This window comes from Pan troglodytes, chromosome 21 (genome assembly GCF_028858775.2).
Source record: "Pan troglodytes isolate AG18354 chromosome 21, NHGRI_mPanTro3-v2.0_pri, whole genome shotgun sequence".
Taxonomy (NCBI): domain Eukaryota; kingdom Metazoa; phylum Chordata; class Mammalia; order Primates; family Hominidae; genus Pan; species Pan troglodytes.
Window position 1 is genome coordinate 49,141,575 of NC_072419.2, and position 24,648 is coordinate 49,166,222.

At 44.3% G+C, this 24,648-nt stretch overlaps 1 protein-coding gene across 13 annotated transcripts in view; it reads right to left on the reverse strand.

The window, feature by feature from the left end:
* Positions 1-24,648, reverse strand: part of PTPRT (protein tyrosine phosphatase receptor type T) — a 1,128,501-nt gene that overhangs the window by 815,797 nt on the left and 288,056 nt on the right. For all 13 annotated transcript variants that reach the window (XM_054674440.1, XM_003316939.5, XM_054674441.1 and 10 more), the window contains exon 2: positions 7,209-7,334. In XM_054674440.1, coding sequence (XP_054530415.1) covers positions 7,209-7,334 — 126 coding nt within the window. The remainder of the gene's footprint in view (positions 1-7,208; positions 7,335-24,648) is intronic.

The following is a 24,648-nucleotide window of genomic DNA, read 5'->3' on the forward strand; positions in this document are numbered from 1 at the left end:
CAGTGAGCCGAGATCGTGCTACAGCACTCCAGCCCTGGCGACCGAGCGAGACTCCATCTCAAAAAAACAAAACAAAATAAAAAAACAGAAGAAAGCAAAGCTTCCAATACTTACAGAGCTCGTGTGGAAAAGGTAACCTGGGTAGGTGATGGGGTCAGGGTACTGATGTGTAATTGACCTGGTTTTAGTTTCCTAGAACTGCTATTAAAAATTACCATGAGCTGGGTGGCTTAAGACAACAGAAACCTATTGTCTCACAGTTCTGGAAGCTAGAAGTCCAAAATCAGGGTATTGGCAGGGCCACGTTGTCTCCAAAAGCTCTAGAGAAGAACCCGTCCTTGCCTTGCCTGACTTCTGGTGTCTGTTGACAATCCTCAGTATTCCTTGCCTTATGGCTGCATTGCCCCAATCTCCACTGCCATCTGCATGTGGCCTCCTTCCCTATGTGTGTATGTATCTTTGCCTCCACCAGTCGTATTGGGTTAGAACCCAATATGACCAGCATGACCTCATCCTAATTTGATCATTTCTATAAATACTTATTTTCAATTAAGTGTGACATTTACAGATATCAGAGGTTAGGACTTCAACTTATCTTTTTAGGAGACACCATTCAACCCAAACAGACCTCAACCCTCCCTTTAGAAACATGAGCAGTTAGAGCAAGGCAGGAACCCACAGGCAAAGGCCCCATGGTGTGAAGGAACAGGCCAGGACCACCCTGGAGACGGTGCTGCTTCCATGACATGCTAGTTGGGTGAAATGTGTGTGTGTGTGCGTGTGTGTGTGTGTGCGTGTGTGTGTGTGCATGTGCATGTGTGTCACCTGTGTGTGTGTTCTCCCAACTCCTCCTCCTTCCAATCTGGAAACTCACTAAGCTTTTTGTATTTTTCTGCTCTAGAAATGTGTGTAGGAAAAATAGAAGAAGCTGCTTGAAATCAAGGCTTCCTTCCTTCCTCCTTTGTTTTTTCTAACTCTAAACTTACTTAACAGAGAATGCTGGGTTCTGGAAGGACTGGGCCAAGAAGGGTATGCTTTTGAAGGCTAAGATGGTGAGGAGAGAGGTTCTCCCATTTTACGAAGGTGGGAGGAATGGATCTGCTGGTGCCACACTCCTCCGTGGCAGTACCTGAGGAGGGGCAGGCCTGGGGGGGTTTGTGGGTGGTGCACCTGGGCTGGCTGGGCTGTGACAATGGCTCCTAGCCTGAGAAAGCAGCAGCAGAATCACTAGACCTAAAGGGAATGCAGCAGTGGGATTCCCAGAGAAAATCACAACAGTCTGCTTAAACCCCAGGAAACTCATAGAACCCTAGGGAAGAGGGAGCTCCAACAGTGCCTAAAATATAGTCTCAGCTCCCTGGGGACTGAGGGTCAGATTCAGGTTTATGTAAAGAAGAGAAATAAGTGAGTATTTCTTATGTACCTGATTTTGCAACCTGATATTCAACCCTAATCCATACCTTATGTTTAAAGGAATGTCCTACAAGTATTCAAAGGATATAGAAGCAAGCCACCCAAGCCCCACTACCTCTGGCTTTAGCCCTTTCCGAAGGATACCTCCAGCACTCACATCTTCCTTCAGACCCCAGGATGCCCTCCTGCTGGGCCCTGGGCTGTAATTCAGGGCTGTACCTCAGGGATGACTTGTGGAAACCCATGCCAAAGATGGGGAAGGCAGGGCTAGGAACTGGTGGCAGCTGCAGTTAGTTCCATAGGCAGGATAGACAGCTAGAGAGAGGGTTTGTGAGTGAGTGTACTAACCCCTGCTCCTCTGTGACAGCCTCAGTAATGAGAAGGTGGTGAAACCAGGTCTGAAGCCTGGAATGCTAGTGCAAGAGCTTCTCCCATGGACAGAGATGAGGAAAAGTCTGTATTTAGGTTGACACAAAAGTAGTTGTGGTTTTTGCCATTACTTTCAATGGCAAATAACAGTAGTTGTGTGTAACATTCAATTCACAGAGGTGGGCTGGAGGAAATGTCTAAGCCCTCGATGCAGCAATGCATCCTGGACTTGAAAAGCCTCTCTGGCCTGTCAGGACCCACAGTAGAACACCTGCTGAGCAGCTTGCCTTTGTAAAACAGCATCAGTGAGCTAGAAGTGGGGGCAAGGTCTCAGGTGGACTTGGACTTCCAGCCCCAGAGATCGCAAGAACCAGAAAACATTTAGAAAAACCAACATTGACTAACCCCTACTCCGGGCAGACAGTTCACACTCATGCAGACATCCTCCATTTAACTCTTACACTGGTCCCCAAGATAAAGATGTGGAAACTGGGAGTTGAGACCCTAGGGTCACTCAGCTGTTGTGTAAGATTGGAATACACTGACTTGCAAACATGTCTATGATAACGATTTTGAAAGCAAAGAACAGGATGTTATGAGTGAGAATAAGGAGGAAGTCCATCTTTAGACAGACGGATAAGGGAAGATTGCCTTGAGGAGCCCTGTGAGCTGAGACATGAAGAAATCAGCAAAGCGCCAGATGCAGTGGCTCATGCCTGTAATCCCAGCACTTTGGGAGGCCGAGGCAGAAGGATCAACTGAGGTCAGGAGGTCAAGACCAGCCTGGTCAACGTGGCAAAACTCCATCTCTACTAAAAATACAAAAATTAGCCAGGCATGGCGATGTGTGCCTGTAGTCTCAGCTACTTGGGAGTCTGAGGCATGAGAATCACTTGAACCTGGGAGGTGGAGGCTGCAGTGAGCTGAGATAACGCCACAGCACTCCAGCCTGGGCAACAGAGCGACACTCTGTCTCAAAAAAAAAAAAAAAAAAAAAAAAAAAAAAAAAAAAAAACCAGAGAGAGAACCAAAGAACGAAAGATAAATCAACAAAGCGAAGAATTGAGAAAACAAATTCTGGTGAGAAGGACCAAGGAACAATATGTGCAAAGGACCTGTGCCAAGAAAGAATCTGACACATCTGAGGAACTAAAACACACCAGGTATGAGAGAGGAGAAGAAAAGGGGCCCAAAGAAGACATTGGATCATGCAGGATCTTATAGGCCATGACAAGGATTTCAGATTTCATCCTATGTGCCAGGGGAGGCCATCAGCAGGATTAAGTCCCAAAATGACATGGAATGAGTTACCCAGACCAAGTATAGCAGGGAGCTCGTCATACAAAGGGGATGGGCAAAAAGCTGTGGAACATCTGAATAAACAGACTCAAACTTGACTTCCAAGATGAGGAGAACTGCTGGCTTTACAGAAAGAAAAGCAAGATTTCAGCCTTTGCCCATAAGAAGAACAAACAGTTTTGCCTAATCCAAATTCGCTTTCATGCCTCTCTGCCTAAGCGGCACACAGAGCTGCTGAAATCCACAGGCGCATCATGACAGAATAATTTCAGTGATCATTATCAAATGCTTCTATTTAGAAAAGCCCAGAAGATTGTATTAGCATGATCCAATATTTATGAAATGACACCCTGCCATAATGAGGGGCTGAGAAAATTAATATTAGAAGCAAAAGCCATGTCTTTGGGGAGAGAGAGTAGCATGAGTAAAAAGACACACTTTTACTCAGCTTCTTAGAACTTGGTTTTCTGATCCGTAAAATGGGAAGGATAGTAGCAAAGAGGAAAATACATGATCAGTTAGTAAAGCACCCAAAGGCCTTTAATCTTTTTTCATTCATTCCTGTATTAATAAAAACACCTAATAAAGACTATTTGCCCATCCACACATCCATCCAACAAATTGCTAATTTAGTACATAGGATGTCTGATGTACTGCATTAGGCACTGAAGATAAAGTTATGAACAAGATTCTCATGGTCCCCATTCACATAGAACTTCTCATCTGGGAGTAAAACATGCACTGGATGAATAACACCTGCTGTGATGCGTGTTACTAAGGACAAGTGCAAGGTGCAACGGGAACCATTACAAAGAATGCTGACCCAGACTGAGATATGAAGAGGACCCACAAGACAGTGGGTAGGGGAAAGGCTCCGTGGAGGATGCCAATCTCATGTGAGTTCCCGAGGCAGGAGAGAGTCAGAACATTCTGGCAATTGTCAGAAGCCAGTGTAAAGTGAGCAGAGTGGGATGGGGAGCATGATGATGATTTGGAGGTTTAGGGAGGATCAGCCCTCAGAACTTTGGAGACCACAACAGGGCTTTGGTCTTTCCTGGAGCAATGAGAAGCCTCAGAAAGCCTTAAGACAGAAGCTGGGTAGAGACAAGGAAGAAAAGAAGTAACATGAACATGCTTATATTCTAGAATAATCTCTTCGACATCTGTTTGGAGAATGGATTAAAGTCCAAAGAGTTAAGTCAAGGAGTCTGTTAGAAAGTTTTCCACTTACCCAGGAAACAGACAATGGTTGTGTTCACCAGGGCAGTGGTGGCAGAGATGGAGAGGCTTGGGCAGACCCAAAATATACTTAGGAAGTAAAATGGCAGAACAAAGTGATTGATTGGAAAAGTGGGTAAGAGAGAGAAAAAAGAGAAACATGGCCCCCGGTTTCTGAATCAGTACCAGTAGGGTGAAGTGAGCTTTCTGGAGACGAGGAACAGTGGAAAGTGAGTAGACAGGGAAGGGGAAATGGGTAAATCAAGAGTTCAGTTTTGGAGATGTTGAGCTTGGAGAGCCTACAACATGCTACAGGGCTTTAAGTGGACTAAAGATGAGCAGAAAGAGCATATGTGAACACACACACACCCATACACATGCATATGCACACACTGCCATATACACACACCCATACAAACACACGGACACACACACACACCTCCCATACACCCCACACACACCCATACACCCCCCCCACACACATACACCTCCATACAGACAGACCCCCTACACATGCATACACACACACACTCATATGCTCCCATACACATGCATACACACCCTCCATACACACATACACCCCCATACACACACCCCTATACACTCCCATACACACACACCCATACACATGCACACCCACACCCCCATACTCATGCACACACACCCATACACACACCCCTTACACCCCCATATGCACACACACCCCACATACACACCCATAGGCATGCATACACACATATACCCATACACCCCCATACACACACACATACACCCCCAATACACAGGCATGCACACACAATGCACCCATACACCCCCATACACACACACCCGTACACCCCCATACACTCTCACACACACCCATACACATGCACACACACCCTCCATAAGCGCACACCCATACACACACACCCCTTACACCCCCATATGCACACACACATACACCCCCATACACATACACACACACACCCATAGACATGCATACACACATACACCAATACACCCCCATACACACACACACACACATATACCAGTACACAGGCATGCACACACACCACACCCATACACCCCCATACACACACACACACGCATACACACACGTATACACACTATAAGATCCAGATTTATTGGGCCACTATCAAGGAGGGCCATGAAGAGTAGAGCAGATGTGCTATGTTTAAGCAGAGGTGTCTTGGATTCTTGGGGTCCCTAATGGGATGGGTGATTCTATCATGTAAACCAGGCAGTACTTTTTAAAGTCAGCATGATTGGGCAACAGACAGAGGTTGTTCCACACTGCCTTGCTAATAGGCATGCACACCTGTTGATGACTTTGCTCATTCAAAGTAAGGTCCCACCAGATCTGAAATGCTCAATTTTGTACCACAGCCTAACTCTATTACACCTAAGGCTTGTATCAACACTTTTGAGAAATTTATACAATTAATGCCCTTAATAGGAGCTATCCATAACCATCCAGTGGCTCCTGTTTTGGAGCCAGACTCAAAGTGAATGAGGCCACACCCTCACCTGAGCATCTCTGAGCATCTTCTTTGCTCCCACTTTAGTAGCATCCTGGAAAACCCCGTTCTCCAGAGGTAGCCAAGATGACATGGCAGCTGGGCAGTGGGTTGTGTAGGTGTAAAATTCCTGAGACATCTAGGCTGGAGGCATAAATGTCAGAATCACCAGCACAGAGGCAGTATCTGAGGCCATGGGAGTGGTTGAGGCCAACCACAGAAAGAACACCCAGTAAGCCTGAAGAACTCTTAATACTCCATGGCCAGAGTGCGCTGACAGGGGAGACTGAGAAAGAGCACCTGGGGGATTGGTGAAAACCAAGACAGGTGTGGGTTAAAGTGAGGGAGCCTTTGGTCAAAGAGAAACTGTAGAAAATGGCCTCCCTTCTCCAACAAGCAGCTGTCTTTACAACTGTAGCAGGGACATGTGATTATTCAGAAAAGTGAGCTTCACTTTCTCAGAGTCACAACTCTTCCTGGCTTCTATCACCAGGTAAGCCTCTTCAAGATGCACCTTATGCAGGTATACCCCACATTTAGAGTCTAAGTGTTCTCTCTGAGGAGACCTCCTTTGGGTACTTCCCCTGAAACATATCAGGTGTACCTCACAGGCCTGCCCCATGCAGGTATCCATCAAGAATTCACACTAGGCCTTCAGCGCCGCTGGTTAAGGACAAAAGGTTGGTATTTAGAATGTCAGGATGTTTACCTTATAATACAATATATAATAATAATATAATAATATATAATAATATTATATAATAATATGACCTTATAAAAATCTGTGGAAGTATCCCTAAATATATATATAAATTATGTAATATATATACTATGTAACATATATAATGTATAATATAATATATAACCTTATAATAATCTGACTGTAGAAGTCTCCCTAAATATATAAAATATATGTAAATAATATAACACACAATAATAGATAATAATATGGTAATATATAACAATAATATAATAATATAATTAATAGAACCTTATAATAGTCTGACTGTTGAAGTTTCCCTAAATATATACAACCTATGTCCATGTGGCCTGGAAGAAAAGGAGTGACCGTAAATTCTTCAGAAGCTCTTTCCCTGACACGCCACTATCATCGGGCTCCCAAGCAAAACCCAGTGATACCTACTTGTAGCTAAAGCTTAGAATCTCGACGCTAAAAGAAATGCTGAATCCAGGTGACATGTGACTAGTATCAAATCCTGAAGAATTCATTCAGCCTTGGTTTGACCACCTCTGAGTGTGGGGAACTCACTACCTACAGAGCTATCGATTGCCACCTCAGAGAGCTCAATGTGTAAGTAAGTTCTTCCCCCCATGATTCACGGTAAAAACTAGCCATCCCCATGACAGCCCCAAACATGATGGATCACGTACCTGTGGGCACTGCCTGGTCCAGCATTGGTTTCTCCCATGTGTTAATCTGCTCCCAGGCGAACCCATTGGTCCCCAGAGCCACACTATAACCACAATTGCTGTAGTGCTCATCAAAGGAACAGCCACCTGCAGACAAAAGAGATATGGGTAAATACATTCCCGTGTCTGAGGCTTGGTTCCTTACCTCTGTCTCGTCGGCTCTTCATTTACAGCTTTGAATTTTAAACTCTGGAGAAGATTTTATAAATAAATATATATATATATATAAAAGACGAGCAAATTGGATTTTTATATTTGCTTTGGTGCTCTCGGGAAAGGCACTGGCATCTGCAGGCCCCCGTATTTAAAAAAGTTAATAAGGCTAGTTACATTGATTTCAATCTTCCTTCCTGAGAAAGTAAACAGCAGCGTCTCATTCTAAGTAGGAAAAACGAATGCCGGGGCATGCCTCTGTAATTGCTTTGTGCAGCACGGAGAGATGCTGTGAGGCAGCGGAAGGAGCACTCACTTCCCAGTCTGGCAAAACTAGACAGCCATCACCTTCACAAGGCTGTGTGAGCTCAGGCCAGATGCTTCATACCTGAGCATCTCCGTTTCCTCACCTATGATACGGAGGGAAATGTCCAACCTTACAGAAATACCATGAGGATTAAATGGAATACATGTGAAAAGTAACTGCCACAGAATACTTTCTCAGTGCCCACCTGTTTCTCTGTAAAAAGCAGCCTGAAAAATCATTTTTCATGGAGTGAGAATCAAATTGGTAAGAAATTAGACAATCATGCACCTGGAAGATAATAAAGTCAATGTTGATCATGTTTAAAGCTTCTCCCTTTAACTTTAAAGGTCAAGCCATCCACCATTTGACAATAAGTTATATTCATTTGCTGTTGACAAGGATTCACTGAGCATACGTTCTGAGCTGTAAGTCCCATCAAGGTGACATTGAGAGAGATGTGGGGTGTACAATGGAGGCTCCAACTAGGAAACACTGGTCTGTCCAGAGAAATGAGCCCATTATATTCTAGAGGAGAAAGCAGAAGTGGAGGAGAAGTGAACAGGGCTTTGAAGGATGGGAGCATCTCCATGGGCGGAGGGCAGGAGGAATGGCATTCTGAGTTGAGCCTGCAGGGTGCACAAATGCAGGGAGGCAGAACTGGGACTGAGTTCTACAGCAGCCTCCTGGCTGGTCTCCCAGACCTGTTTCACACTCCAGTCCATCTTTTCCAATGTCCCTTTCTTGTCTCCTTAATGTTCACAGGGTGCATCACATCACCATCCTCCTCCTTTAAACGCTCACAGGTTTCCCACCCCACAGAGAACCAATGTCTGCTATAGATTAAATGTGTGAATGCCTGCAAAATTCATGCTGAAGTTTCAAACCCCAAAGTGATAGTATTAGGACACATGGCCTTTGGGAGGTGATTAGGACATGAAGGCAGACTCCACATGATTGGGACTGGGATTGGGACTAGTGCCCTTATAAAGAGACCCCAGAGAGCTATCTCGCCCCTTCCACCATGTGAGGACACAAGGAGAAGGTGCCATCAAAGAAGCAGGAGCTGGGCCCTCACCAGATGCTGAATCTGCCAATGTCTCGATCTTATACTTCCTAGTCCCCAGGACTGTGAGAAATCAATTTCTGTTGTTTATAAGCCACTCAGTCATGGTATTTTGTTATGGCAGCCTAAATTGACTAAGAAAATAAACAAACATGGCTTTATTCAATTCATCCCACACTAGCCTGGCCATGTGCTCATTAACATCACACTATTGTCTCCATCAGCTGCAAAGAACCAAATTCTTTCTCTGCACCCCAGACCTGAGATTTCCTCTGGATAGTGGTGGTGGACATCCTGTTGACAGATCTGACATAGAATACAGTCCAAACACCATGGAAGAAAACCTGTGATAGAAAAGCTTTCTCCACTTTCCTTTCTTGTTGGATATGGACACCCAGAAGAGCTGGCCTTCAGCAACTACTATGGTCCAAATGTGCGTGTTCCCCTTAAATTCATATGTTGAAGCCTAATCCCCAATGTAATAGTATTAGGTGGAGCCTTTGGGAGATGCTTCCAAAGGACTGTGAGGGCTCTGTTCTCAGAAATGAGATCGCACCCTTATAAAAGATGCCCTAGGCAAATCGTTCACCCCTTCTGCCATGTGCGGACTCATAGAAGGTGCCATCTATAAGGAAGGGACCTTTACCAAGTACCAAATCTGCTATCACCTTGATCTTGAACTTGCCAACCCACAGAACTATGAGCAATAACTTTCTATTTTTTAAATAACCCAGTTTAAGGCATTTTGTTATAGCAGCCGAAATGGATTAAGACAGCACCCCACTGAGTATCTCTACTCTGTAGAGGAAAGCCACCCAGAGACTCGCCTGACCAGGAATATCAGCATTCAACTTTTCAGGAGCAAAATATAAACTTTTCTTGTCATACGCCACTGAGATCTTAGGGTTTAACTGTTAGCACCGTAGAGCTTTGTACAACCTGACTAATATATAAAGTGTGTCATACCTCAACACAGTGATCCAAAGAAAGAAAGAAGAAGCATATTCTCCCAAGCATTTGCTCTGTGTCGGGCAACATGTTCGACACTGATTACATATACTATCTCATTAGCTGTCATGTAATCCTCACAAACCACATGAGGTACATTTTATCTCAACTTTAAATCTAAGAGAATTGATGCACTGAGGGGATAAATGACCTGCTCAGGCAACAGGGAAGGAAAGTGTTGGAGCCAATATTAAATCCATGGCAGCATAGCTGTAGAGCCCATGCCCATCCTAATAGACCAGAGAGAGAATTATTCCCCCAAACCAAGGATAAGGTCTTTCACTTATAAGGTAATAAGAGGGGCCAGGCAGATAAAGAACTTCCAAGGTGGTTGGGCCTCTCCATTCAAATCCACTCCTTCACTTATTCTAGAAACATTCAACAAGTTTTTTTAATGGGCTCTGGACATGGCACAGAATTGACAGATATGATCCTTACCCTCACAAAGTTTGCAGAATAGAGTGAAAGGTAAGCATGCAAATATACACTGAAGATGCAATGGAAAATATGCTTTCTTATGTATGTGTTGATGCTAAAAAAAACAAGTTATTATTTTAGTTGATGGTTTCATTAACCAAATTCTCTTCCTTCTTCTAGATAAGATTTAAGAAGGCTCACAGCTATACCTCTAGGCATCCCAGGTTACAGATCCCAGGCAAGGTCACATTAACACTTGCCCCTAGTCCGTTGGATCCATTGCCCACCCCTCACCTCCCTGCCTCTGCTTAACTGTAGGTAGACACTCAGCTGATACTGAGCTGACTGCTGACAGGTCCTGGCCCTCTGAGGACTAGGGATGTACCTCCTCTTCACAGGCACTCACTGAACCACCTTGCTTCTCCCCTCTGCTGAGCTCTGTTGGTCACTTCAATCTGCAGCAGGTAAGCAAATGCTTTTCCCTTCTTACAGTCTGCTCTTTGAAACTAGGGTTCCACAGCAGCAGGCCTTGGACCCCAGTGACCCAATTTTTATTTTCAAACCACAGTCCTCTCTTTTCCTCTGCAGAAGAGCTCACTGAGAGTGAATTTAAAAGCAGCTTTCCACTCTATCTTGAGCCACTATTTCTTCAGAATATTCAGGCCCCACTGTCAGTTCTATTCCACTCTGCCAGGATTTGTCATCACTTATGGGATGACATATGCATTCAGGACAGAAAATGGGGACCGTAAGGTCACTCTGGGGACCTTAATGTCCCTCCTACAGAAGAGTTTCTAGAAATGGGCTCCTGTTCTGCACTTTTATCACTCATACATGTCTGAATCCCAGCAATACACACAGTTCATGATTTTTCCATGGAGCCCTTGGGCTCCCAGCAAAGCAGGGAATTTCAAGGAATGCTGCCTAACTGGTCACTGGTCCAACCAAAGCAGCAGGTTAAACATAGAAGCAGGAAATACTGCATGATGACAAAAATCAAATGAGGACAGGAAAAGAAAGAAAAGCAGGACAGAAGGAGGGAGCCACAAATCTATGCTGCGATTTTCCACGTGTTCCTCTACTAAAAGGGGGTTACATATATAGCTCTGAGCTTCTGACACCCAATAGAAAAAAAGCAAAACCTGGTAAGGTACTGGACACTCTGTGTTTTTATAATATAAGCCAAATTGCTCAGGGAAATGACAACCATTTCAGGTGCTTTGATCAGACAAGAATTTCTCTGCAGGAATACTCATAACAGAAACCCCATATCCCATAATGAAACAACATCCGCACAAGGGGGTGAATGGCCAATTTCATGAGACTGTTTGTCATCATCATTCTCAATATAAATTGATAGCATCACCTAAACACACAATTCAGTAAAAGCTCATTGGGGCCCAACGCAATGCAGTCTGGATACCCACTCCCTATTGGTCTGACTTGACTCAAAGGTAAGTTTTAAGAACTATTCAGGGGAGATTTTTAGGCAACTTTTATGAGTTTTCTGTCTCCCACATTGAGAAACAGAGTGGCTATGAACTCAAGACTACATAACCCAATAGCAACTGACACTGACATCTGGGTACAACCTGTTGGGCTCATATCCCTTCCCTGTTTCTGAGCCTTCATTTTCTGCTGTGCAAGGCAAAGGGCTGAACAAGATGATTGCAATGAACCTTCCACTTGTAACATTTAAGAAATCCAGAGATTCAGAAAGAACTGGAACTCTCAGAAACCACAGAGATACAGACCCATGCAGTCAGCACAAGTACAGGCTAGGGTGCCATGCCACTGAGAGCCACCAAGAGGAGGAGGAGAAATTAAAGCCAAGCTTCCCCTGGACCGAGAACAGAAAACATTTAAACCCAGTAACATCTATCTGTCTTGGAGCAATTCCTAGTGGCCATAACCAAAACAGGCCCCAGACGTTGCTGCAGGTGTTTATGGCAGCTTAGGGGAGATTTATGGTTCCAGAGAGTCCCTGATACAGTTTGGCTGTGTCCCCACTCAAATCTCATCCTGAATTGTAGCTCCCATAATTCCCATGTGTTGTGGGAGGGACCTGGTGGGAGATAATTAAATCATAGGGGTGGTTTCCCCCATACTGTTCTCCTGGTAGTAAGTCTCGCAAGATCTGATGATTTTTAAGGGGCTTCCCCTTTCACTTGGCTCTCATTCTTTCTTGTCTGCCACCATGTAAGATGTGCCTTTCACCTTCCACCATGATTGTGCCGCCTCCCCAGCCACATGGAACTGTGAATCCGCTAAACCTGTTTCTTTATACATTACCCAGTCTTGGCTATGTCTTTATCAGCAGTGTGAAAACGGACTAATACAGTCCCCAAAGACACTCATCTGGATGCTAACCTCATTCAGGTTTGAAGAGCAGATGACATCATTTAAGTGATCTCAACCTCACCACAATCATTTTTGGGAGGAAGGAAACCCAAAAAATCTACCCCCATCCCAGGAGCTGGGCTCAGCTGAGGTTTGGTGAAGATCCACATAATTGGGGGAGGACAGGGAAGTGCAGCCACTGGCCAAGGACCCAGCACCTCCCCAGAGGAGCTATTTCTCTGGGCAGGCTGAGGTCAAAATGTGGCAATGGCCCCAGATGCTCTGATGTGAATCAGACATAAAAAGTCAACAGAGAAATGGAAAACTGTAGCAAGGAAATTGGATTTTGAAAATCCATTTGGGTTTGGTAGTGTATAGCATATCAGCATCTGTAAGGGAAGTAAAAATAGTGCAGGATACATACTTTAGGATACATTAAAGCATAAATAAAGTTTATAGTGTCAATCAGAATTTTTTTAAAAAACATGAGCTCTTCTTTTGAAAATGAGAGAGGAATAGAATTCAATAAAAATATAAATGTGTCTTCCTCTGCATTTCTTAGATATGATCCTGTGTATTCTTGAGCTGAATTAAGTTTTGTAGAGGAACTAAAAGATTCGTTGGGCTCCCACTGTGTGCCAGGCACTGTATTTGAACTATGTAGGTGTATGTGTATATCTGTATATATATTAATGTAGATGTAGGTGACTCAAACACCACCACTCTCTAAGACAGGGGTCAGCAAACATTTTCCATAAAAGACTAGACAGTAAATATTTTCAGCTTTGTAGTCACACAGCCTCTGTCACAACTACTCAGTTCTACCACTGCAGTGCAAAAATATGTAAATAAATGAGTGTGGCTGTGTTCCAATAAAACTTTATTTGCAAGAGGTGACAGCCTAGATTTGCCCAGGGGCTATAGTTTGCCAACCCTTGCTCTAAGAAAGAAGTATTGCTTTCTTCTTTGTATAAATGAAAACTTGTCATCAGAGCTCCTAAGGAACTTACCCAGCGAGGGAAAAACAATGACATCATGTACAGCAGTACTAATAGCAACACCTCCTTTTATTCACAGTTGAATGTAATGGAGGCTTTACCTACAGTATCTAACCCTCACCACAAGCCCTGCCATTTTGATTGTACCATTTTATAGATGATGTATCAAACTCACCCACATGAAGGAATGGAGCCAAGATGTGAGCCCTAGACTGGATGGTACCAAAGCCTGGGTACTTTCCATTGCTCCAACCCAGCATTCTTTTGAACACTCTGTGTGTTCACAGAATCTGGTCTCACCATGATGCTTCCAGAATAGAAAGATGTTCTTTTAATATCCAGCAGTGGAGCTAAGTAAAAAAAAAAGAAAGAAAGAAAACTGGGCTAAACCTAAAAAAGGTGGAAAATTGCCTTTACTTGCCCTCCGTGGTAGGCACTACTTTTGGTAGAGCTCATCATTTTGATGAACGTGGCTGGAGATTAAGGTGATCTGCCATGGATGAGGATACGCAGAAACACCTGCTCCCTGATCCATAGCTGGTGCTGAAAGTCCTAGTAGCTCACTCCACATACATTCTCATGATTCTTGGGGGAGACGTCAGCACTGGGGACCCTGGGGTGGGGGAAGGGACTGAGACCACAGGACTGCGTCCCTCCAACTAAAGCTCCATAGCAACGGGGACATGCCACAAGGGTCTCTTTCCTCAGAGTCTGTCCCATAGTATATGCTTGCACTTTATTGTTCAGTGAATGCCTGAATATATTAAAAAGGACCTCCATTCACGTAGAGGAGCCGGGCTGGGGCCCACAGAGAAAGCTCTCATCCACTGTCATTGGGCTTCTCCTGGGGGCCACGGTGAACCCAGGGGAGGCCTTGCAGGGGAGTAAGAGCGAAGAGCTCAGAAATCAGGCTGGGCCCTTTAAGAAACTACCATCAGAGTGAACAGGCAACCTACAAAATGGGAGAAAATCTTTGCAACCTACTCATCTGACAAAGGGCTAATATCCAGAATCTACAATGAACTCAAACAAATTTACAAGAAAAAAACAAACAACCCCATCACAAAGTGGCCAAAGGATATGAACAGACACTTCTCAAAAGAAGACGTTTATGCAGCCAAAAGACACATGAAAAAATGCTCATCATCACTGGCCATCAGAGAAATGCAAATCAAAACCACAATGAGATACCATCTCATACCAGTTAGAATGGCTATCATTAAAAAGTCAGGAAACAACAGGTGCTGGAGAGGATGTGGAGAAATAGGAACACTTTTACACTGTTGGTGGGACTGTAAACTAGTTCAACCATTGTGGAAGTCAGTGTGGCGATTCCTCAGGGATCTAGAACTAGAAATACCATTTGACCCAGCCATCCCATTACTGGGTATACACCCAAAGGACTATAAATCATGCTGCTATAAAGACACATGCACATGTATGTTTATTGCAGCACTATTCACAATAGCAAAGACTTGGAACCAACCCAAATGTCCAACAATGATAGACTGGATTAAGAAAATGTGGCACATATACACCATGGAATACTATGCAGCCATAAAAAAGGATGAGTTCATGTCCTTTGTAGGGACATGAATGAAATTGGAAATCATCATTCTCAGTAAACTATCTCAAGGACAAAAAACCAAACACCGCATGTTCTCACTCATAGATGGGAATTGATCAATGAGAACACATGGACACAGGAAGGGGAACATCACACTCTGGGGACTGTTGTGGGGTGGGGGGAGTGGGGAGGGATAGCATTAGGAGATATACCTAATGCTAAATGATGAGTTAATGGGTGCCACACACCCGCATGGCACATGTATACATATGTAACAAACCTGCACATTGTGCACATGTACCCTAAAACTTAAAGTATAATAATAATAAAAAATTAAAAATTAAAAAATTTTTAAAAAAAGAACATTTGCTCTGATCACATGAAGGGCCAAAACAGATGGAGATTCTGAATCCCGAGAAAGAAGGGAAGTCCAAGGTTGATCTAAGGAAGCGCCATAAGGCCACCAGGAAATGGAGAAGAGTAACGTGAGACCACGGACAGGTGGAGAAGTCATTCAAGGAGAAATGAGAGTATTTGCGAGAGGACCAGAATGACAGCTGAGACTGCTAAGGAGTAAACTGTGAGCTGAGCTTGATAACGGTTTGCAAGGACCAAGTAATCACAATGCAAGGTCAAAGAGACGGGGACAGAAAGCTGCTGAGCAGACACAGATCCCAACTAGATCTGAGAGATAGTCAAGATAACCATGTTCAGTGCCCAGCACTGTTCTCAGTGTTCACCAGTAGTAACTCATTTAATTATCACAATCACCCCACGAGATGGATATGATCATTAACCCCAATTTTATAGACAAAGAAACGAAGGCATAGAAAGGTTAAAAAAAAAAAAACTATCCCAAGATCACACAAATAACAGGTGGCAAAGCGTGGCTTTGAACCCAGACTAGCTCAGTCTATGCACCTACTCATTATACTAGGTTGCCATGGTGATGAACTGAAAAGGTAACCTTGACCTCGAAAGGAACCTGTTGAGGGAAATAAGTGGCTGCACAGTTCTTCCCCAATCCCTGTAAAATGGCATTCAGCCAGTCTGCATGCCTTCTGCCCCCATTCACTGCCCAGGCCCAGGATGCCAATCTGCACTTCTGGAGGACCAGGCATAGGGGGTAGGCTCTGCCCCTTCACCTCATAACAGAGGCCATAGTGTTATAGGGAGGAGAAGAAATGGAGTAGGGGGCTTAAAGTCAGGAAGGCAGGCACATGCAGAGAACAGGGGGTGGTGTGGGCCTCACATAGTAATCGCTGGTATGTGAAGAGCTCACACATGTGAGCTGTTCAGACAGATTCAACATGTAGCAAGAATAAATGGTTACAGGGCACAGAAGAATAATGTGGTCAAAGCAGTTATTTTTTAACTGGGGGGGTTGTTAAACTTTTTCTATAAAAGGCTAGATAGTAAATATTTTCAGCTTTGCAGGTTGTATTAGCCTGCTAGGGCTGCTATAACAAAATGCCACAAACTGTGTGACTTAAACAATAGACATTTATTTTTGCACAGTTCTGGAGGCCAGGAATCTCAGACCAAAGTTGGGCAGGGTCAGGTGAGGGCTTGCTTCCTGGCTGGCAGATGGCCGCCTTCTCACTGTGTCCTCACACAGCCTTTCCTTGGTGCCTATGTACTCTGGTGCATCTTCCCAGCCCAATGGAACTAAGGCCTCATGCATATAACCTCATTTAACCTTCTTATAGGCCTTGTCTCCAAACACAGTCACATGGGGAGACATCGCAAAATTCCTTCACCTTTGTCATTCACTAAGATAAGCTAATCAAGACAGTGAAATCCATCACATGCACAGTCCACGCAAGGAGTGGGAAGTACTCAGGATGTGTACCCCAGAGGCCAGGAATCTTGGGGGCTGTCTTAGAATCCCACCTATCACAGGGGGCCACATGTTCCCTGTCACTAGTACTCAACAATGTTATTGTTGTACAGAAACAATACAAAAAGAATGGGCATGACTGTGTTCTAATAAGACTTTATTTATTAGCACTGCATGTTGCATTTCATATCATTTTCACATGTCCCAAAATAGTATTCTTCTTTTGATTCCTAACCATTTAAAAATGTAAAAACCATTCCTTATTTGTGGGCTATATAAAAACCAGTGAACACTCAGATTTGGCTGGTAGGCTATAGCTGGCTGACTTCTCTTTAACGACATAAAAATTCCCAATTTTAGCAGTCACTGAATTTTAATACAGTCCCGTGTATTGCCATTTGAATGTATGCCATGTGCTACTGACCCTCTCCTCCAAAGACTCGATTGCAGAATGTTTCTTCCCATCTCTGGGAACTGGAGGGAGGAAGATGTCTCCCATTGTCTGCTAGCCCTATGGATAAGGGATTGAGTAAAGAACACTAACTCTTTAGATTTAATTAAACACTTCATCTACACTACAAGCTTGTGTTCTTCATTGGTAAGGAGTAGTACTTCCACTTTATAGATAAGGAAACTGAGGCAGGAGTGGATGATGCACTCAGCGTCAGATCAGGGACTGAGCCAAGACTCCAATCATGGGCTTGTTTCTTGGCCAGAAGGTCTGACAACCAAGGCGACCTCCAAGATAGGTCCACCTACGAAATTTGGAGTGCCCCTTGCAAAACTAAAATGCAGAGTCTCTTCTTCAAAATTAAGAAATCAAGATGGTGCCAGGCGCGATGGCTCATGCCTGTAATCCCAGCACTTTGGGAGGCCTAGGCGGGTGGATCTCCTGAGGCTGGAGTTTGAGACCAGCCTGGCCAACATGGTGAAATCCCGTCTCCACTAAAAATACAAAATTAGCCAGGCGTGGTGGCGCATGCCTGTAATTCCAGCTACTCGGGAGGCTGACACAGGAGAATTGCTTGAACCTGGGAGGCGGAGGTTGTGGTGAGCCGAGATCATGCCATTGCACTCCAATCTAAGCAACATGAGCGCAACTCCGTCTCAAAAAAAAAAAAAAAAAAAAAATAGAAATCAAGATGGTGATAGCAGAGCATTAAACCAAGTACGGGCTCTTCTCTTCTGAGTTCCAGGGCCTGTATGACTCAGTGCCCTTGAAGCCAATCCTGCTCTGTGGACACATATTCCAAAGATAAAATACCTCAACCCCCAAATCATGGAGATTCCACCCTCGTGCCAACAAATGCTTTGAAGGCAGGGTAATATCTAAGTGGGGCTTATTAATTGTGAACACCCTATCGTGGGTAGCTGATTCTTGCCCCCGGAATGAATGTAAACCAGCCTTCCATAAATTGAATTCCTTTTCTGAATATCTAATTGAATTTGGAGAAGTGTGTGCCGGGGGGGTGTTTAAATAAGTGCACAAATATGATAAGAAGGCCTTCACACCATTATATCTAATTCAGTAAGCAAAAATAATGGCAGGGCACGTTCCAATTAGTGTTTGATTTATTTGCTTTAACAAATCCAATTAGTAGAATGTTTTATAAAGTCATCCAATGTCAAACATTCATGGACTCAACAGATACAAACAATACTCCTAATATAAAAAAATGTTTTAAAGCTCTTTGAGCAGTGAATTTATTATAAATAAGATGATGTCTCTCTGATGGCTCGAGCATTCCCCAAGGACCAAGAAAACGGTGTCTGATCTGTTCATTTGGTTCTTTTTCTGTGAGACTTTGTGCAGCAACTCAGGTTAATGTGGCCCATTATATTAAATCCAGGAATGAAAACAACAAAGGTGGAAGTTAGCCAAGGAACTTCAAGGGAGAATAATGAACTTGCTGCTGGGTGTCTTCTAGATCAGAGACGTGTATCGACTTCCAAGGCAGCACAGTACAGTGGGAAAAGCCCAGGGGTAACAGAAACGGCGGTGCCCTAGAACCAAATCTGATGCCTTCATGCCCTTTTGGGTCTCCAGTTTTCTCACATATTAAATAAAGAGTTCAATGAGGTTAAGCAGCCCCCAGAAATGCCCACTTTGGGTGGTGGATGATGTTCTTTGCCCAGGGAGACACAGAACAAGGTAGCAGTTAAAGCTATGAACTCCAGAGCCAGCATCTAAGCTCTGCTATTTTTTTTTTATTTAGTTATATGACCTTGGCCAACTTATGTAACTTCTGTGTGCTTCATTTCTCCATCTGTAAAACTAGGATAATAATAGTGCCTAACTCTTAAGGCTGTTATGAGGATTGGGTAATTTAATATTTGTAAACACTTGGAATAGTACCTGGCACGTAGTCAGTGCCAAGTATGTGTTAAATTAATATTTAATCCCAATCTATAAATTAGAAATGGAAAAGGCAGATGTATTACATGTGGTCAGCTGGCATAATCTCACCAAACAAACAAAATGTTTTAAAGAAACTGTATCTGAGTCTGCCCATCATATCCCTTATAGATCATCAGGGCTAATTGTGGTATGCTATTGGTCTGCATGGGAAATCCCAGCTTCTGTCACCCCTTACTACTGTGTGACTTTGAATAAGTCATGTAGACTCTAGGGCCAGCATTTCTCCATGTGTGACAGAAGCAGCAAGTTGAACCCTCTCCGAGAACCTTTTTGTTGCTGTTGTTAAGAGACGGGGTCTTGCTCTGTCACCCAGGCTGGAGTGCAGTGTCATAATCATAGCTCACTTGAAGCCTGGAACTCCTGGGCTCAAGCAATCCTCCTGTCCCAGCCTCCCAAGTAGCTAGGACTACAGGCATGTACCACCAAACTTGGCTAATTTTTAAATTTTTTGTAGAGATGGGTTCTTCCTATGTGCTCAGGCTGGTCTCAAACTGCTGGCCCTAAGTGATCCTCCCTCCTGGGCCTTCCAAAGCACTGGGATTATAGGCACTGTCCCCCACCTTCTAAGAATCCTTTGACTTCTGACATCCTATGGGACTACAGTTATGTCCTCCCTTCATGGTACCTAGCTACATTTGCTGGGACACAAAAAGTACCAAGAGTTCCCTAAAAATAAGAGCCTCTGTTCAGACCATCTTCTCTACGTGGTCTGCTATGGGCCTCTGTCTGGTGCATTTGTACATTATGAAAAAAGAACATCATGGGGTATGGCAAGCAGATTCTGTCTTCTCACGGGCCCCAGCCTTCCCAGGCACCAGTTTCTGAGCAGACACTGTGAGATGCACTGTGACCAAGGAGAAAGTGCGATGAAAGAAGGAGGCCCTCTGTTGGGTCAGCGCCAGCCTCAACCTGCCAAGGAGAGGCTGAGAGAACAGGGGGAGAGAACAGTCACCTTCAGCTGAAACGAGTGAAGATGCTTCAAGTTGGAGGCCAGCTGGAGAGTCCAACCAGCCTGAAAAGTGGTCCCGCCCAACCCAGTGAGTCTTCTTTCCCAAAAACAGCATGGGAGCAGATGCAGGGATTCCAATGCTCTATCAAATTTAGAGAGAGAAGGGACGGTCTGGCCCAGCTGCTAATTTTACAGGTGGACAAACAGGCATAAAAAGGGCAAGGCTACAAAGAAAGGGGGCCCCAGCCCAGAGCTCTGCCCACTCAGATGCCAGAATAGCATCTTTCATCTTTTCTCACGCAACAGTGCTATCTTTTCCATTTTTATTTTGAGGGAGCAGCGAAAGAAACAGATGGCCATGGGTCATCCCCCATCTCAGAGAAACTTCAGATCAGTCGGGAAAAGGTGAGGAAAGGTTTTCTCGACACAGAAGGACAGGCTTAAACTGACTCCTGGCAGCTGTGTCAGCGTCTGAAGCCTGCAGAAGCCCAAGCCAAGCTCTTCACGGTCTCAGGGTCTTTGCACTTGCTGTTCCCCCATGGAACACTCTTGCCCTAGCACGTGATGTGGCTGTCTCTGGGCATCTTCCACATCAAAAATCAAATGCAAAACAGCCTCCTCCCTTCTTCAGTCGTTCTCTATCATACCACCTTGTTTATGCTTGACGAGGCTGTTTCTCAAACGCTTTAGTTACATTCTAAAATTGTTTATTTACTCATTTACTTATTTTCTGTCTTCCCACTACCAGCCTAAGTCTACCAGGGCAGGAAGTGTGCATCCCTTTTATTCACTAGACTCATCAAAGAGCCTAGTACTTTAACTCTTGAGAGCTTGAGGGAAACTCTTTAAATGCTCATGAATGAATGAATGAAATAGAATATGATGAAGTGTCAGAAGCACAAGATTTGGTATCAGAGGATGATGCATGGCTTGGTTATGGCACTTTCTTTGTGACTTTGGATGAGTCAGAAGAAAATTTCTGAGCCTCCACTTCCTCATCTTTAAAATGGGAACAATAATGATAGCAGCTTGCATGTACTGGGAACTATGTGCTATGCACCGTGCTAATCCATTTCCATGGATTACCTCATTCAATCCTCAAAAGAGCCCCATGAGTTAGGTACTGTCACTATCCACACTTTATGCAAGATGAAACCAAGAGTTAAATAACATCACCCAAATATCACAGCTGGGAAATGGCCAGAGATATTCCGCAAAGCATTGCAACAGGCAAATTGCCCTGTAAATCCATCAAAGTGGGGGTCAGGTCACATTCTGAGAGTCACAGAGCTAGCAGGTGGTAGAAGAAAATTCTGAGACTGGTTCATCTCAAAGCCCAGCTTGGCTCAAGCTAAGTTATATTCACAGAGCCGGGGGGCTAAACCCAGGTCCTTCCCATTCAGTCAGGTGTGTGTGAGGCCCCTTCCTCAGTAATAAGTTATAATCAGCTGTCTTCAGGTGCCATCTCTTGAGTGGTCCCTGATGGTGAGCAGGCAGAGACTCCTAGCAAAACATGGATGCCTGGCTTGTTCCCGGTATGAATGCCCAAGTCCTGTCATCTCTCTACCCCTTTCCAGCACTTCCTTTCATCACAGCCACATCCTTGAGTTCTGACTGGCTAAAATCTTGCTTCAGTTCACCATGTCCCCCATCACACTTCATTCCCGTAGCATCAAAAGTGGTAATGCCACCCAGAGCCCATATCACATAGAAGACAGGAGATGAAATCTGCATGGTGGGCCCTCCTCAGTTTCTTCATCCATGAAATGTGGATAATAATAGTACATTGTTGGGAGAAAAGCTGAGTGTTGGGAGAAGCTGAGGCAGGGCTTGCATGTCTGACATACTATAAAAGAGTCTTGGAACATGTCCGGGGTCCAGGGTCTAAAACCCCTCGTGGCCTTTGGAACACCAAGCTCTGTGCTAAAGGGTAGAAGCCTACCCTGAAGCACCATAACCTAAGCCCAGGGCATAAAACCCCTCGTGGCTTGGAAAGAATCCAGGGATCAAGGCATAAAACCCCTCGTGGCCTCTGGAATGTGTCTAGACTTGCTGGCTCCTTGCTCTCCCAGGACTGATTGTATCTTGAGTTAAAAGAACCTGCTCTCCACTATCTCAAGCAGCAGAACATGTTCCATATGCTGCAAAGGAAATGCTAAGCCGTCACAGCTGTAGATCATGCACTTGCCCTTTCGACCCCCACATTCTCACCACCTGTTTCTCTGTTTGATCACCAATAAATAGTCTGGGCTTCCAGAGCTTGGGGTCTTTGCAGCCTCCATACTTGCATTGGCCCCCTGGACACACTTTCTCTCTCAAACTGTCTTTTCTCATTCCTTTGACTCCACCGGACTTCATCACCCTCACGACCTGGTGTTGGGTCTGTCCACCCCAAAAGTACATTCCTGATAAGCTGTCATGAGGATTAAATAACATGTAAGACAGCACAGTGCCTGGCACATAGCAAGCTCTCAACAAACATTAGTAATTATCACTCCCATCACAGAATGTCATACACACACACACACCCTTCTTTATAAACATAAATTTAAAAGAAGAAATGAAACACTTGTGTATGTCCACACTGATAAATTTCTACACTTAGATACTCAATGACATATACTTAACACCCGCAATCCCATACCTGTCTCTGTGGAAGCTCCTGGCACGTCCCCCACGGTCTCTGTCTTGTTTAGGGAACCAGTTTGTGTCTTCTGTTCTGGCTTGCCACGATTGCTAGAATACATCGACTTGACCACAGTGGTAGCACAGTTCTGTGTAAGAAACACCAACCCCACAAGACCCCCATGGGCTGCTTCATGCCCCCTCCTCTCTGGGTGTCACTCCTCCTGCCCCATTAAGGAAAGGAAGCAGAAAAATAAATAGAGAAACCAATGTCTTTCTCCAAATCAGGAAGTTTTAACACAGAGTACAGCAAAGTATGACCTATGAACTAGAAATCTAGCCTGCCTCCTGTTTGTGTAAATAAAGTTTTATTGAAACACAGCCATGTTTATTTGGCTACATATCATCTACGGCTGCTTCCCAGCTACAGCAGCAGAGTTGAGTAGCTGTGATGGAGACCACATGGTCTGTAAAGACTGAAATATTTACTATCTAGCCTTTGATGGAAAAAGTTTGTTCATTCTTCCTTCCAAAGGCCTGAAGGCAATCTAATAGCTGTCACCCAGGGCATGCAGGAAACCAGGAGATGGATGACGGCAGCTTATTTTTGCTAGTCCCAAAAGTTGCTACCACTACAGGAACATCTGGCTTTCTAAAAACCTCTTCTTCTGAAAGTGACTTATTTTTAACATACAATTTTTTTCAGAGGAAACAAAAAAAGGAAAAGAACTAAGGTCCAGAGCCTCTGTTGGCAGGCCTCCCCCAGCAAGTTCCACTTCCTGGGACAGTGAGTACACTGTCCTGATGGCTCAAGGTCAGTAGACTCACATGGTCCACACATGGCTCTCTGTGGAACTCTGGAGTGCCCTTTGACCCCACTCCACATCTCAGCTCCATTAGTGACCTGGCTTAAAGCAGCTCAGGAGAGACAGAAGCCAGGTGCTCCCACCTTGGCCCAGTGAGGATCAGAGGGAGGAGAAGACACCGGTAATCCCCAGAAGAGAACATCCTGATGTCATGCAAAGCTTTCTCAAGTTCTACCCTGGGAAAATCAGCCTTTGGTGCCCACTCAATAATCCTGAACCATTAGATGCCAGGTACTTTCCAACCACTGCCTTATTTTGTCCTTAGAGAAGCCCTGTGAGTTGTTCTTTAGGATTCAAGACAAGATTTTGCAAAATTGGAACCTGAGGCTCAGAGAGGTTAAGTCACTTCTGCAAGGCTGCACAGCTTATAAAGGACAGAGTCGGGATTAGAATTACTTTCAACTTGATCCCAAAGCACAAACCTGCTCAACTTTATGATAATGTCTCTTGCATGAAATTCCCACTCCTCCTTATTACCCTTGCTGAATTTATTCAACCCATATCTGGATTTCATTCATTAATGCTAGATCAAGTGTCTGGTGTATGCTAGACATTATTCTAGCTATCAGGGATAAAGCAGTGATTGAAAGCTATGACCTCTTTCTCCATGGAGCTCACATACTAGTAGGGGAGATCAACAATGAAAACAGGGAGAGAAGTAAAGCAGGTAAGGGGCCCACCTCGGCTCTTGACATGACATAATGCCTTGAAGATGTTAGGCATGCAATAAACATATGCCTAAGGTGGGTATGGAAATGGATCCTTATTGAGCAGCTAATCTTTGCTAGGCATCAGGCCAGACATTCCATGTAATCTTACTTAATCTTAACAACCATCTTGTAATCCAAG